Source organism: Prunus mume, linkage group LG7, assembly GCF_029339155.1.
Source record: "Prunus mume cultivar Tortuosa linkage group LG7, ASM2933915v1, whole genome shotgun sequence".
NCBI classification, from domain to species: domain Eukaryota; kingdom Viridiplantae; phylum Streptophyta; class Magnoliopsida; order Rosales; family Rosaceae; genus Prunus; species Prunus mume.
In genome coordinates, this window is record NC_142704.1 from 1,965,287 (window position 1) to 1,979,962 (window position 14,676).

General features: G+C 37.0%; 2 protein-coding genes and 1 non-coding gene across 8 annotated transcripts; 1 reads left to right on the forward strand and 2 right to left on the reverse strand.

Annotated features, from left to right (window-relative positions):
- Positions 1–1,918: 1,918 nt before the first annotated feature.
- Positions 1,919–6,397, forward strand: LOC107881584 (uncharacterized). 2 transcript variants are annotated; one of them, XM_089041659.1, is made up of 4 exons: positions 1,919–2,155; positions 2,287–2,483; positions 3,357–5,244; positions 5,503–6,397. In XM_089041659.1, the coding sequence occupies exons 3-4, from the start codon at positions 3,373–3,375 to the stop codon at positions 5,830–5,832; spliced, it is 2,202 nt and encodes a 733-aa protein (XP_088897785.1). In that variant the 5' UTR covers positions 1,919–2,155; positions 2,287–2,483; positions 3,357–3,372; the 3' UTR covers positions 5,833–6,397. The 2 variants fall into 2 exon arrangements, with proteins under 2 accessions (XP_088897785.1, XP_088897786.1); XM_089041660.1 differs by lacking the exons at positions 1,919–2,155; positions 2,287–2,483 and adding an exon at positions 2,490–2,792.
- A 326-nt stretch (positions 6,398–6,723) lies between these two features.
- TRNAD-GUC (transfer RNA aspartic acid (anticodon GUC)) lies at positions 6,724–6,795 on the reverse strand. The gene has a single exon. It is a non-coding gene; the product is annotated as a tRNA-Asp (tRNA).
- A 3,092-nt stretch (positions 6,796–9,887) lies between these two features.
- LOC103337495 (Mitochondrial substrate carrier family protein) lies at positions 9,888–14,676 on the reverse strand. Of its 5 annotated transcripts, XM_008240662.3 has the most exons (10): positions 14,495–14,671; positions 13,955–14,063; positions 12,429–13,731; positions 12,202–12,320; positions 11,833–11,957; positions 11,437–11,536; positions 11,145–11,222; positions 10,926–11,009; positions 10,440–10,525; positions 9,888–10,271 (listed from the first exon to the last, which is right to left on the reverse strand). In XM_008240662.3, exons 3-10 carry the CDS (start codon positions 13,666–13,668, stop codon positions 10,055–10,057), a joined length of 2,049 nt encoding a protein of 682 aa, XP_008238884.3. In that variant the 5' UTR covers positions 13,669–13,731; positions 13,955–14,063; positions 14,495–14,671; the 3' UTR covers positions 9,888–10,054. The 5 variants fall into 5 exon arrangements, 4 of the variants coding, with proteins under 4 accessions (XP_008238884.3, XP_088898127.1, XP_088898126.1 ...); XM_089042001.1 differs by having other exon boundaries at positions 9,888–10,525; positions 12,558–13,731; positions 14,495–14,676; XM_089042000.1 differs by having other exon boundaries at positions 9,888–10,525; positions 14,495–14,675.

The following is a 14,676-nucleotide window of genomic DNA, read 5'->3' on the forward strand; positions in this document are numbered from 1 at the left end:
ACCTAGGAAATACAAATTTTGAGTTGTTTATGTTTTTAGAAAAAAATTATTTACTTAAGTATAAAATAAAGGAGATTCACCATTATATCCAATATATGAGCTCAAATTATAAAAATATAATGCTACTCTTACCACATTTGTATACTACATTCTCATACCACCTTATGTGGCAGATGAGGTGGACAACACATCAATTAAAATTAATTTAAAGTTTTCTTAACTTTTATGATTTATTGATACTTTTTAATTGATGTGATTGTCCACTTCATCTTCCACATAAGGTGGTATGAAAATGTGGGATATAAATGTGGTAAGTGTAACATTACTCTTTTAATAATTAGGGTGTTTTAAGTTGTTTTGAGTTTGAGTTTTTAAAAATATAGCTGCTAAATAAGTTTTTTTTGTTTTGGACTCAAATTCTGTTTTTGAGTTTAAAAAGTTAGATTCAGGTTGAATATCAAACAGGCCCTTATCTTTTCATTAGAGTTTGAAAATAGGAGAAGTTCAAAATGGTAGTTATACTTCTGAATTGTGAGGTTAAAAGGATTTTTTTTTTAATTTTTTTAATTTTTTATAAATGTAATCTTTTGAATTTTGAATTTTTATTAATCATGTAGAGTTTTAGGATAAATATGTTCTAATTGGTTAAGATAATTATTTACCAATTAACATTTAATTTAATGATATTTCTTTTTCAATATTTGAGGAAGTCTCAAATTTACTCATTTATAGTAGAAGGAAAAATATGTAATATTTGCTTCAACCAAGGAAAGTTCTCAACAAAACAGAACAAAATCAAGAAAATCTCGTAATCACCTTCATTTGAGCGATCTGAAATCAAGGCTTTTTGGTCACATGAATTTTCCTTCGGATTTAACTATTTACAGTTTCACTGCCACCTTGGGTATAGTAATTAGTAATTACCAAGCACCAATTTAAAATTAAAAGAGAAAAACAAGAAAAAAAAAAGAAAATTAGGGTTACGTGGCGCGAGTCCAAGATTCCGTGGGTGTGATGTGACCGACCGACTGCTTCAGCTTTGTCTCCTCCTGCCTAATCCAATCACATGAACACACTTCTACCATTTTCTGCCTTCGCTCTTCTTTCATGCTTTTCCATTACAACAGTACAAATGTACGAAACTGCCCACCCCTATCATTTTCATTTCATCAAAACACAATAAAGAAAGAAACCAGGAATGTTTATTTTTGTATTTATATTTATACAAATTCACCCTATGTAAGTTAAGTATCATTGCAAGCAAAACAAAATCCATCTACTTCTTACTATGAATTAATGTTGATTGAGTTGAGTTGAGTTATTAGGGTTAGACATGAAATCTGTGTCTCATTCTCGTATTGTCCGTTGCTATTAATTATTTTTTTATCTTTAACCTAATTGAAAGTATATCAACAACTAATCTTTTTCGTGTTGACTTTGTGGTTATTCCCTCCTTTTTCCATCCCCTCATTTCTCTCATTTTCCTCAAATATGTAAAATAATTTCAACACAATCTTACCCTTAATATTTATGGCAAATAAGTTATATAAATGGCTAAGATGAAAACGAGTCACACAATAGAGTGCATTCTTGTCATCCATCAGGACTCTAATATTTTGAGAGTTATGAGGAGTTTAGAGTAATATTAGTAGGGCAAGATCTGAATTTCACTACATTAATTTAATGATTTGATAATTAATTATGGGGAACCGTCAGATTAATTGTGGGATCCTTGATATTTGCAATTTCCCAAACCATAAAATAATAATTTGTGACAGAGCTAAAGTACACCAACCTTATCAAAACGCCAAAAATACCCTCAAATAAAACCATACCACTGGTCCACAAAATGGCACTATCGTCTTTTTATAACCCCGGTGCCCTCTTCAAGGCTGCCACATCACTGGTCTAAGTGTACATACAATTTATTTTTAAAAAAAAACCAAAAAAGAAAAGAAAAACAGCATATGATGACTTGAAGGGCATGGCTTTTAGTAGACATGAACACAGACTTAGCAGCTCTTTGTCTCTCAATGCAACTCTCTTGCTTGTTTACACTCTTCCTCTTGCTTGTGTTGTGTGACTGAGTGAGTGAGAGAGACTTGTGTTTGTGCAGTCTCACTCTTTCTTGTTTTCTCTCTCTTTATCATCTCAGGCATGCTTTCTCTCTCTTACATTGTCTCACCTCATCATCTTCTTTTTCTCTCTCTAGACTTCACTTTTTGTGTCTATCCTGCTTTACTGCTCTTGGCCTTGTTCTGATTAATTTCATTTTTTCCCCTTTAGCTTTTTCGGACACTTGCGGAATTTTAAGCAGGCTTTGGGGTCACAGTTTGCTGTTCCTTGACATTGAGTTTTGGGATTGTTTTTGTTCTCTTCAAGACTTAGCGAGACTTTCAGTCCAAGAGATTGAAGAACATGATTGCATCTGCTGGTAGCTTGTTGGGTTTTCCTTTTGCTTCACTTATCTGAGATCTGGTGGGGTAAGGCCATTTTCTACAAGCATTCTTTTTTGGTTGGCTTGAAATGCAAGTGAAAATACAGCGAAGTACAGCAAGTTGTTTTCTTTTCTGTTTTTTCTGTTTTTTTAAAGGAGAATATGTAGCTTTTAGCTGTATTACTTTACTCATTTTTGGGTACTTTTATAGTCAATAACATTTCCTGTGTGCTTTTGGGTTATGGTTTTCCATTTTCATAGAGATCAAGGTTCTGGTGTTTTGAGGTTTATGTGATCTCAAAGTTTGGAATCATTGATGGGTTTAATGCCTTTTCAAACAATGGTTTTTGCCAAGGTGAGGATTTTATAACTATTTTTTTTCAAGAATAGAAGACTCCAGATAATTTTTCTCCAGTTGAGCGTATGAGTTTATAGCAATTAGGATATCTATTACAGCAGATAGAAATGCATTGCCATCAGTATATCTGTGTAAGCCATTTGCTCTAAAATCTCGTTTTATGCTTATTTGTGATGTGTTCTGTTCTTATCAAGATTTGCAGAAGCATATTCCTTTTCAATTGTCTGTTCCTGAGCATGAGAATGGATGAAAGTTGACCTTTTTCTCAAGGGGGTAGTTTGGCATTTATTGCATTGTATTTAGACAAGTTTATTTTGGCATATGAAATGCAATACCTGCCAATGGTTTCAATTTTGCTAGCAGCTGAATGCTTTTACCTTGGTGTATTTGTACAACGTATTGCTTGCCTATTTTGGTGAAAGAATTTTAGTGCAAGAATTGTTTTGATTTCTAGCCGTATTGTCAGAGTTAATTTCTATTTTATTGTAATAGATTGCTTGTGCATAGCTTTTGCTCCTGCAGATCATGATCTCTATCTTTTTGTTTCCATGTTTGTTGCAGAGTTTCAGATCTATCAATGGGACTAGAGATGGACTTCGATCGAAATCACACAGTGGGTCTGAGTCCTAACACTGTTCTCCCAACTCATCGGCGTCATTCCTTTGTTGAAAAGAGGAGCACAAAAGGAAAATCGAAAAGGAAAGAGGATTTGTTGAGCATAAAGGAGGATTTTGTTGAAATCAGCTTTCATCGCTATCGTAGCTCCTCTGGTAAAAGTGTTCCATTTAGACCTGTTGAGCAGGAAGTTAACTCAGACCTTAAACGTGGTTCTATATATCAAAGCTCCAAAGAGGTGAGGAAAATTAAGAAAATGGGCACTGTTGATGGAAGGAGAAAGAATGAAATGCCTCGAAGTAGTGATACTGCTTTCTCATACCGAATTGTTGATTCGATGTGTAGTTCAGATGAGGAAAGCTCACAGAATAGGTCTTCACTAATATCTTCGAAATCAGACTTGAATACACCATCTGGTGGTCGGCCTCATGTTGAACCATGTTCATCAGATAGTTTGATTGATATTTGTCTGGATCCAGATAACAGGGAAAAGCACTCTGCTGAAGCTTTAGGAGAATATTCAGTGGATCTGAAACTAAGAAGTGACCCTGTTGCTGGACCTCTAAACAACGGTAATGAACTTCTTGAAAGAGACCAAGTTCACACATTGCACAAGTCATTTTCTGCTAAGGTGGAAATGCTTCATTCTCCTTCACCATTAGAGAGTGCTCGGTCATCGAGGGTCAGCTCAAAGGTCAGGTTCAGCCCTATCAGAAGGATGTTCGATCCTTTCATGAAGTCCAAGTCTTTGCGAAGTCCAAGTTATGCAGTGGAACCTGGCAGAGCTAAAACTACTGAGACAGAAAACATGACAAGAAACCGGACATATCAGAAGTCTTTGTTGCCAGTCTTTTCAAATGCAGCACAGAATCCAGACTGTGATCCTCAGTCTATCAAACGAGATAACCACCAATCTCTTGTTGCATGTTCACCAGTGCACCTACATGGCCATCTCAAGTTACAAAATAAACACGGAATGCCATTTTTTGAGTTCTCATTGAAGTGCTCCGAAGATGTCTTTGTGGCCAGGACATGGAAAGCAGATAATGCTATTAATTGGGTGTATACTTTTCACTCCATTGGAAGTAGAAAGAAGAGCAATGCCAGTGGTTGGGGATTGTATGGTAGTGACAGAGAATCTTCAATGGTGGGACAGATGCAAGTTTCCTGTTATCTATGTTCAGAACTAAAAGATGGAGTTTTCGACAATTCCATGGTGACAGAGTTTGTGTTGTATGATGTCTCTCATGCAAGGCAAACTTTTGCAGCACGAGAAAACTCTAAATGTACCGTTGATGATGTTAAAACTCCAAAAGGTTCTAATCCGGGCACAGTGGGGGAAACTTTGAAGTTGGATGAGTCTGGTCCTACTAAAGTTAAACTTGAACAAAAACATGCTTCTGACAAGAGTGATTTTGATTCTTCAGCCTGGGCGTCTGCCAATTTGCATCCAAACCTTGAAATTGCAGCCATTGTTATGCAAGTCCCCTTTGAAAAGAGAGAAAGCTTGAAATACAAGAGAGAGGATAAGACAAGTGATAAAGCCCATGAAAACCTACTTAATCTCTCTATGGTCGAACAGAAGAAGGATGCCCCTGATAGCCGAGGTCCAGGAAATGTGAAGGTGGTAATTCCAGCCGGAAACCATGGTATGCCGAGTGATGAAAGCAAAGGACCTTCGTCATTACTAGATCGATGGAGGCTGGGTGGAGGCTGCGACTGTGGTGGCTGGGACATGTCCTGTCCACTTATTGTCTTAAGCAATCCCCACACTCAATGTGCTGATAATCAACTATTGGTGGAGAATCAACAGCCCTTGGAACTTTTTGTTCAGGTAATATTCTTTGATGTTGGAGAAAATTTATGACCATAGCTTGGACGGATGGAGTCCTTTTGTTAAATTTGGGATTATAAAGCCATCTGATGATGTTAGGATTCAGGAAGACTAGATGATGTCTGCATTCAAATAAGCCATCTGATGTCATCCTAGTTGACTTGCTGTTACTTTCATTCTTCATTCCTTTTGTTCATGTTTGGTAACAGATGTATAGGGCATCTCATAAGCTATTGCTTGATTTTGATTTGTTTGCAGGGATCAAAGGAGAAAGCACCAGCATTGACCATGACAATGGTCGAAGAGGGACAGTATACAGTTGATTTTCATGCACAGTTATCCACATTACAAGCATTTTCTATTTGTGTTGCTATTCTACATGGTACAGAAACATCTGCAGCGGCGGGGCAGGAGAGAAACAAACAGTTTTCACAGTGCAATTCATTGAAAGTGCTAATTGAGGAAGAAGTAAAGTACTTAATTGAAGCAGTCACAGCAGGGGAGAAGAAGGAAGTAGCTAAGAGGGTAAAGAAAATCCAACCATCTTTTGTGCTCAACCCACCCTTCTCTCCAATTGCACGAGTATAGATTTCAAGCAGCATTGATGGTTTTATCCGGAGAATCCCACAATGGGCTTAGAGACCCCAAACGTTTACCAGAATGAATGGAAGGGCATCAGCAGCAGATGACTGAAATCACATTCCACTGGTACTGAGGGTCGTCGGTGGGCAGTCTGCTCAATTAGGCAAAAAGGGCTGCCTCAAACGGTTACAGACTTTGTAAAACTGCCAAGTCTTTGCCATTGCCTGAGGGTTATTGCCACAGGGTCTAGCTCGTTGATAATGTATCGTTCAACTTGTTTTTCGATGTCTGTAATCGAAGTGTCAACAGAATACAACACTGTCCATATTGAAATCTGTAGGGAAGGGGAAAATGGTAACCATATGAGAATTGGGAGATAACAGTCTCTCTCTTTTGCATTTTTTTTTCCCTTTCATTTGTATTTTAGTAGAAGGGTAGCTGGGGGACTACATTCTTAAAATGGTTCCATGATGCTCTCTCACCATTACTGTATACGGAGCCAGAAGACAAGAACTTTCTTAGCAAATAATTACCTCAAACAATTTTGAATAAATTGTTCACTTTCTTTCAATTGAATTGTCAATGTCACTGGCATTTTTTTTTCTTTTATACAAAGCGATATTTGGGGAGGGAGGAATCGAATCTAGAATCTAGGATGTAGTAAGAGTAGATGCCTTTAATCATTTGAGCTACAAGCCCTTGCTATATTATCACTGGCTTGAAGCTAAATAAAAAAGGAAAAGGATTGTCCACCTGATCGTTGCAATGTTGTGCTTGTGAGTTGTTATTTTCTCTTCATTAGTAGCCGTACCACAAATGGACTAAACTCTCTCGCGGGAAATATAAGAAAGGGAAACCGTGTGTCGTTTTCAAATGCGGCTAAACGTCAAAAAAATGCGCCGTTGCCGGGGATCGAACCCGGGTCACCCGCGTGACAGGCGGGAATACTTACCACTATACTACAACGACTTTGTTGATAGTAAAACACAGTTGACTTATTAATATTACTTCTTACGTGCAAGAAAAAAACCCAACTGAGATTAAATTATCAAAAAGTCCCAGATGTGTGAAATAACTCATTTTAATACATGGCAAATTATTTTGACTCGAATTTGCAAGTCTCTACTATTTTAACTCTTGTTGTATGTGAAAGGACTCCAATATCTTAAACGGTCCAACACATATGTTTATATAGAAAGGATGGAATAAAGGGTATTTGTATCGAAAAAATGATTGAAGTGTTGGAATAGTTTAACTTCAGGTTCAATAGCATTTATTTTACATGGGGTCATTTGATAAATAAAGAAATGATGTTAGAAGAGGTCTCAAGTTCGAATCTCGTCTCTCTATCGATAATAAGAAAAGAAAAACGAGATCATTTGATGAAATTCCCCTATAGTGATGGTAATGAAAGTCCTACCTAAAGATTACTTGGAGGGAATATTACCAATTTGACTAAGCTGACTGTCTCCTATTGGACCAATGATTCTGTAAAATAATTTAGCTGACATCATATATTTAAAATGTATAACTGCGCGGTTATATTTTTTAAAATAAATATAATTAGCTAAGAAATATATTTGGAAATTAAATTGAATCTCATCCAGATTTCAAGCCTCAAGGGCTTTGTAGCATCTCAACTCAAACGGTCAGCATCATGGCTATACCTTGTCCATATTAAAATTTAAGATGTCAAATGCATTATTTATTAGTTTCGGATAAAAACAGATATGAAGAAGAAAGAGGAACAAGAGGGCGGATATATCATCTTAAAAACATAACAATCTATGCCTGCCAATAATAAGAAGTGAAGATTACAACATGCAGCAGGCAGGTAGGCAGGCAGGCAATGTGTCCATTTTTGAGGAGCTCTTCTTATAACACTAAGCGAGCGAGCGAGAAAGAAAGCTCATCAACACTCTCATCATCATCATCATCATCATCCCTTGGTCCTTGCACAAGGGAGTAATATCACATCACTTTGCTTGACACGGGTGCATCTCTAATTCTCTATACGCCCTGTGTCGTTACCATCTGAAGCAGCCCAATCCTCATCACTAAGATCAGTGTCCTGCACAACACATACGCTTAAAAACTCCGCCTCTTCCATACAAATGTTGTGCCATCACCATCAATGGCTACCAAGAGCAACAATTAAGTAGATGGAAATAGGTAATCATTCCCATAACATTTGAATATGGTTTTTGTTGACGTCGACACTCTAGGGCGGTATCCAACGTCGTATCTCCCCGATAGAGGAAATAGGTGGTATATAATATATATTCGTTAATTTCCAGGTACTGGAAGCAGCACAAGGAGAAGGAGAATCCGCTCTTTCCTACGAAGACTTAAAAAACGAAACCAGAATTACCCACTCAAAACAGAACATATCAGATGCCACCAAATCTGACATAATATTGCTAAAAAGCAAACGAAGATGAAGACGTACGCGAGCAGAGAAGCCTCACTTCCTTCCTAATGCAAGAATTATCAGTTTCCTAAATAGGCAATCACCTAGACTAAAATTCAATCATATACCCTTCTTACCAAACTTGACTAAAATGGTTTTAAAATAAGGAATTAGCATGCACATGCGTATTATGAAGAGAGAGAGAGAGAGAGGAATTAACATGCCGGCTATACTCTTTACTCGGCTCTTATATTTTCAATTTTTTTTAAAAGAACAAAGCGTCTAGCCGCACGGCTATAATTGGTTTTCCTAATTATTTTAAAATGAAATAGTACAGCCGACCGGCTATACTCGGTTTTATTTACCAAAAAAAAAAATAGTATAGCCTTCGGCTATACCCGGTTTTTGTAATTATTTTTAAAAATAGTACAGCCGGGGGGCGATACTCCTTTTTATAATTTTTTAAAAGAAATCGTATAGCCGGATGGCTATACTCGGTTATTCTTAATTACTTTTAAAAAGAAATAGTACAGCCGCATGGTTATACTAGGTTTTTAAATTTTTTTAAAAAACAAATAGTATAGCCGGGTCGGCTATACGAGTGTTTAATTTTTTAAAAAAATAAATAGTGTAGCCGGGCGGTTATACTCAGGTTTTTTTAGTGTTTTTAAAAGAGATAGTGTAGCCGGCCGGCTAAACTCGGTTTATGTAATTTTTAAAAGAAATAGTATAGCCGTCCGGCTATACTCTGTTTTTAATTTTTAAAAATAAATAGTAGAACCGCTCGGCGATACTCGGTTTTTTTAATTTTTTTAAAGAAATAGTCTAGCGACCCGGCTAGACTCTGGTTTTGTAATTTTTTTCGGTTTTTGTTTTTTTAAAAAGAAATAGGATAGCCGCTCGGCTATACTCTGTTTTGTCTAATTTTTTTTTAAAATTAGATAGTACAGCCGACCGGCTATACTAGGTGTTTTTAATTGTTTTTTAAAATAGTACAGCCGCTCGGCGTTTCTTGGGTTGGGTCCTTTTTGTTTATTTTACCGAAGTCCTTTTCCTTGGTTTTGACCTTTCCCTTAGGTTGTCCTTCCTGCAACGACAACAAAACTACATCAGCTGGGGTAACACTCCGATGCAAAGCAGCCGTGGCTAAGAAAAGGAAAAATTAGCCAGACTTCTTGTTTGTTTGAAAGGGTAAGGAGAAGCGGAAAGGACCATTAAGAACTAACAGTAACCTGATTAACCTTCTTCTTTGAATCAGTTTGGCGTGACTTCTGGCCAGAAACTGGAAAACATCAACAGATTCACCGTTTTGAGTATTCAGATACCAATATTCACAATAAGAAAACAGCGACCTTTTGGAGATGCTAGTTTCCTTGGATTTCTTGGTGTTTCATGAACCTTTGAAGAGGGAAGCTGTACTTGACTTTGCATACCGTCGTCCACTTTCTGTATAAAATTGAGCAAAATAGCTGGTGGGTACATACAAAAGTAAAATTTTAATGTCGGAATTCACCAAATTAAGACAAATATTAGGATATTCCCACTAGCATGCTTCTTTTGCCAAAAAGAATTGCGACCTTTTTTGGGTTAATTTTCTGCAATACTCCATGCACATAAAGTTACATCATAAAATTATTTTGCAGAGACAACCTTCTGCTTCTAATTTTATATTTCACTAATAAAGAAGATTAATGATACACCCAATTGCACCTATGCCGACTATACATTCTTTTCTCTTCTACAATTTTAATCTCGTACAAAATTTGAATCCAATCAGTATCATAACAAAGCCGAAGAATTCTGGTATCTCTCAAACGGTCATGAATGTAGACCACGCAATTCGGATGATGCAGGTGAAGACGTTGCCGGGAGTGATGATGGCAATACGAGATTGCCTTCCGTCTTTGGTTGGTATTGGATTCTTGGAGCATCAGTTTGTGGCGTCTCCAAAGAGAACAAGCTCTTGAAAAATTCATATGATGCAAAGAAAAGCGCTCCTTGAGACATATACATAACCAATCTTGGAGTCAATCCCCTGACAGTCAGCCACAATAAGAAAAATTGTCTTGCCATCGTCATATCAAGCATACAGCGCAGTAACAACCAAAAAGTAAAAAAAGAAAAAGGAAAAAACAGAAATTTACAAGGGACCTCCTTTACAAATTTCAATGGCTGGAAAGGACAGAAATGGACCAAAACATACCTGTAGAGGCCTTTCAGACCTTCATTCTTTCCTATTTCCTGAAGGGCATGAATCACACTATTATACTGGCTCATAGACCCTGGAATCTGCATAACAGGCACTTTATAAGAAGCATTGGCAACATATACATTATATAATTTGAGTTTTGTTCAGTTGAAACATTCTTTGTGAATTTCGGTATAATTTTACAAGGGCCAAAGCTCCAGGAAAAATATGACCTGTTGAAACTCTATAGGCACCAAAATGAATGTCATCCTGATTTCTGAGTCAAATCTACTTCAATAGGCTAGCAAGATTATTAATCATTTTGTTATTGAACTTCTAATGCTCTTAGAAAGCTATTTCAGAAATGGGAAAAGTAGCTGGTGTGAATCATGAATTAATGGATGAGACATTTTTGGCATGAAATACCCTGACAGTAATTGTTGAACATCAGAAAAAGTTAATAATGAAACACACTATAAAAAATGCATAAAGATTACAAACCTGTGTCTGCAATCTCGTCTTGACAACATCAAAAGGAGTTGTTAATAAAGCAGCAGTAGATCCAGCTAATCCACCACAAACTAGCTGCAGTGGTGGAAAAACATCTTAGTGTAACTGGGATGAGAAGAGAACGAAAATAACTTGCTAAGACCCAATTGCAAAGAAGGTATATTATAGTTCAAATGGAAGAGGTTTGGGCTAGAGAAGAGGTTAACAAACTGTTTGTAATGTGGTGGGATGAACACTAGCTTCATTCGGGGACAACATAAATTGCTTCAAGCTTTCATATGTATAGAACTGCAGTAGCAATACACAAAGTCTAAAAAATTAAATGCTGAAGTAGAAAGGATGAGAAGGTAGTAATAAAATAACCAGGGAGAGTTGCAAGCATCCAAAATACAATGCCAGAGGACATTTCTGACCCTCTCTCTCGCCTCTCTTCACACACATCTTCTTGGCACAACTCCTTTCTTTAGCACATAAACTGTTTCAGAATGTAGAAATAACTGACCTTGACAATTGAGTGTGGAACATTCCTGCAGAGTACAGCTCCCCACCCAGCATACAATGAAGGCAATCCTCCATTCCGAATGATTCCCAGCGATGCATTCCTTTAAAAAAAAATTAGAATGGTTGAAACAGAAAACTAACAAAACAGCAGTTCTATGTGAGGACCATGCCAGAACCAGAGTTGGCAGCTATAAAAAAAAATATTTCTAGAGGCTCACACAAAGGAAATTACATTGAATTTACAATATAATTAGCAAGAAAAGTTAAGTTTTCAAAACTTTACATAAAACTCTGAATGAATGGAGCAATCAAAATCAACACCTAGTGCCTACACTGGAGTAAATACTATATGAGTAGTGAAATTGGCAAAGATTATACAAGGATCTTAAAGATTTACCAGCAGTTGTTATAGTGGGAACCAACTTGCATCTGCTGCTTTATACGCTCACTAGGGGTAAAAATAAAGGAAGTAGCAATGCTTGCACAACTGCCTGCCACGCAATGGGCAAAAGAGTAATACTCCTGCACAAAGGAAAAGGGTAAGACTTAGAAAGCGTATGGGTGGCTTCACAATAGGTTCCAGAAAGTTTGTGACTTGTTTTCTCCTCCCCACCACGCTTCCACATGAGAATTAGAGTTGCAAACAAATAGATAAACAAAGTAGAATAAAAAGAGGGGATGGAGAAGCATATGGACAAAGCCAGTGCCAGAGAGAACAAAAACAAGATAGTAGAGAGATCTGCGGAGGAAAAGATCAGGATGGCACCTTAGGAAAAAGAGGAAGCAAGGCTCCCTTAACTGATTCATATGTAAAAGTATAAACTGCAGAAATTGGAGCTGAAGATGCAATATTTGTAGCAATACCACGATAAAGTCCAGTTAAACCTAAAATCAACATCACCACAATCAGTTTTCAGACATCATAAGAGAAAGTTGTCTAGCGTCATAAAGATAAATTAGTTCTCTCTTTTCAATTCCCATAAATTAACTCACCTCTATCAGACACAATTGATTTTCCAATGTAGCATATAGACTTCTGCTCAGCTCGACAAGACTGAACAACAGTCTTAATTGTATCAACAGGATGAAGACAAACGCTAACAAATATTCCAGACAATGCACCTGCAAAGGCATGTTCTTGCTTAGCAAGAGCATAATGAGGCTTTTCACATGCTAATGCACCGATCTCTGTCTTGCACTCATCCTGGATGATAAAGATTTCAGATTGTTTCTTTTTGCTCCCAAGTTGTTCATGATCATCTATCTTATGAGGAGATTCTTCAAACTGATCTTTACAGGAAGCTAACGAGTCTATATGATAATCTGTGTATAGATTAGAACATGGGGTCTTTGAAATACTACCATCTACCTCACTACCTACAGCCCTCAGGAAATAATCTGAAGTCAGAGAAGTTCTTGTATTTGTCTCCAATTTTTCATTCTCATATAACAATAAGTTGTAAGCATTTGTGGTCAAGTTATCGACAGGACTACTTGTATCTCCTGAAATGGATCCCCCTGCAATGTTAACTGTATCTCCTGAAATTGATCCCCCTGCAATGTTATTTGTATCTTCCAGAATGCAGTATTGACCAGTTCTGTTCTCAATCTCAGTAACTTTGACTGGGCATTTTAATCCAGAAGAAATTGTATCACTCATCCATCCATATATACTTCCCAATTGGTATGAGACTTCTAAACTTGCAAGCCCCTTTCCCCTCCATGATTCTTGAGAAATATTCCCACCCCCATGCAAAAACCTCCATAATGATGAATGACAATAACTTCTACTGTAAGGTTCAAACACAGACATCTTTTCGCTTACCTGCAGAAAATCTAAACTCGGTTGCATTAAATCAACAGTTAAGTACTTACTCTTGGCTGAAATAGGCGCTACGTCATTTCCCTCCCCACCCAGATCAGCCAAGACAACCTCCTTCTGACAGCCACTGTCATTGTGGTTTGAGTTTGCCTTGGGTTGAAAAAATCCAAGAGGACGACTTGCACAATCCCATATCTGGCCAACTGCCGAGATGAGCATAGCGTTGCTCAATATCGCAGGAGACTTGGGCTCCGGTTTTCTACAGCGTTGCTTATTAATTTTATCAGAAACGAAGGGGGGATATTTTTCGTGAACAAAATCAGCAAGCCCAGAGGATGCCGGACCTACTGGGTACCACCTGTATTTGATCGAAGGCTGATCATTCTTATGCCGTTTATTGCACCCAGCCATTTTCTCAGATCTTATAAGGGTTTCCTTGAAAAAGAAGAGTGCAATATCTTGATAGCAAAGTAACTGCATAAGGGAATTAACAGATTGCATCATTAAATGTGACTAATAACATAGAAACAACCTATCTTAATCTCACTCATTGCCCTTAGATCTCTCCCCCCTCAGAATTACACAACATTGGTTTTATTTTCCCCACTCTAATCAGTAGCATTCAGCTAAATAATTTCAAATTTTCGGTAATAACAACAATAGAAAACACGTTAAATGGAAAATATAAAATCAATACCAGTCAATTTGTTCCCATTTCTTATTATCTGCATATTATACGAAAAGAGCTCAGCTCCAGCTGCTCCGATCCACAGGAATCCAATGAGCCAATTAACAATACATGAATCCTGAATGGGAAATAAATTTCACAAGTAAGACATTATTCCATCCCAATTAAAACCCTCAAACAGTTCGTCAAATCAAACCCATAAGATAACTAACACTTTTCACACCATCTACACCCAGAAAGAACAGAGTTGTACGATTAATGGAACAGATTTTAACATTCATATGCAATTGCATAAGAGTATAAAAAAATCTTATAAATGAAACCCAACAATCTTCAAAAAGGAATACTAAAGATCAAATTCAACTATACAGCTCAGTTTGGATTTCAATGAAACTAAGCAACATTACACACAATAAGATTTCAATGATCAGATTCTTTTCTCTTCCCCAGCTTTCTCAGCAGCCAAACAAGAAAAAATCATGAATAATGCATCGAATTTCAACAGGGAAAGAATTTGAATCAGTAATTTAGAATTGCGAGTATAGAAACCTTGACGAAAGTGGCAGCTCTCGAGCTGAAATCAGAATCTCTGTCTTTCTGTGGCTCATTTCCCGAGAAGATTTGATGGAAAATTTAGGGTTTAAGGTGGATGGTGTGGGTTTTATACAGAGATTTGTAGCACAAATTCAAATTATGCTTCTATATATCACTTGTGCGCACGTTACTGAATG

Coding starts and splice junctions, on each gene's coding strand:
- LOC103337495 (XM_089042000.1), bottom strand. CDS start 13,668: ATGGCTGGGTGCAATAAACGGCATAAGAATGATCAGCCTTCGATCAAA. Junction 11,010..11,144: donor ATCCCACCACATTACAAACA/GTTTGTTAACCT, acceptor CCACCACTGCAG/CTAGTTTGTGGTGGATTAGC. Junction 10,526..10,925: donor AGACGAGATTGCAGACACAG/GTTTGTAATCTT, acceptor CCTGTTATGCAG/ATTCCAGGGTCTATGAGCCA.
- LOC107881584 (XM_089041659.1), top strand. CDS start 3,373: ATGGGACTAGAGATGGACTTCGATCGAAATCACACAGTGGGTCTGAGT. Junction 5,245..5,502: donor CCTTGGAACTTTTTGTTCAG/GTAATATTCTTT, acceptor ATTTGTTTGCAG/GGATCAAAGGAGAAAGCACC.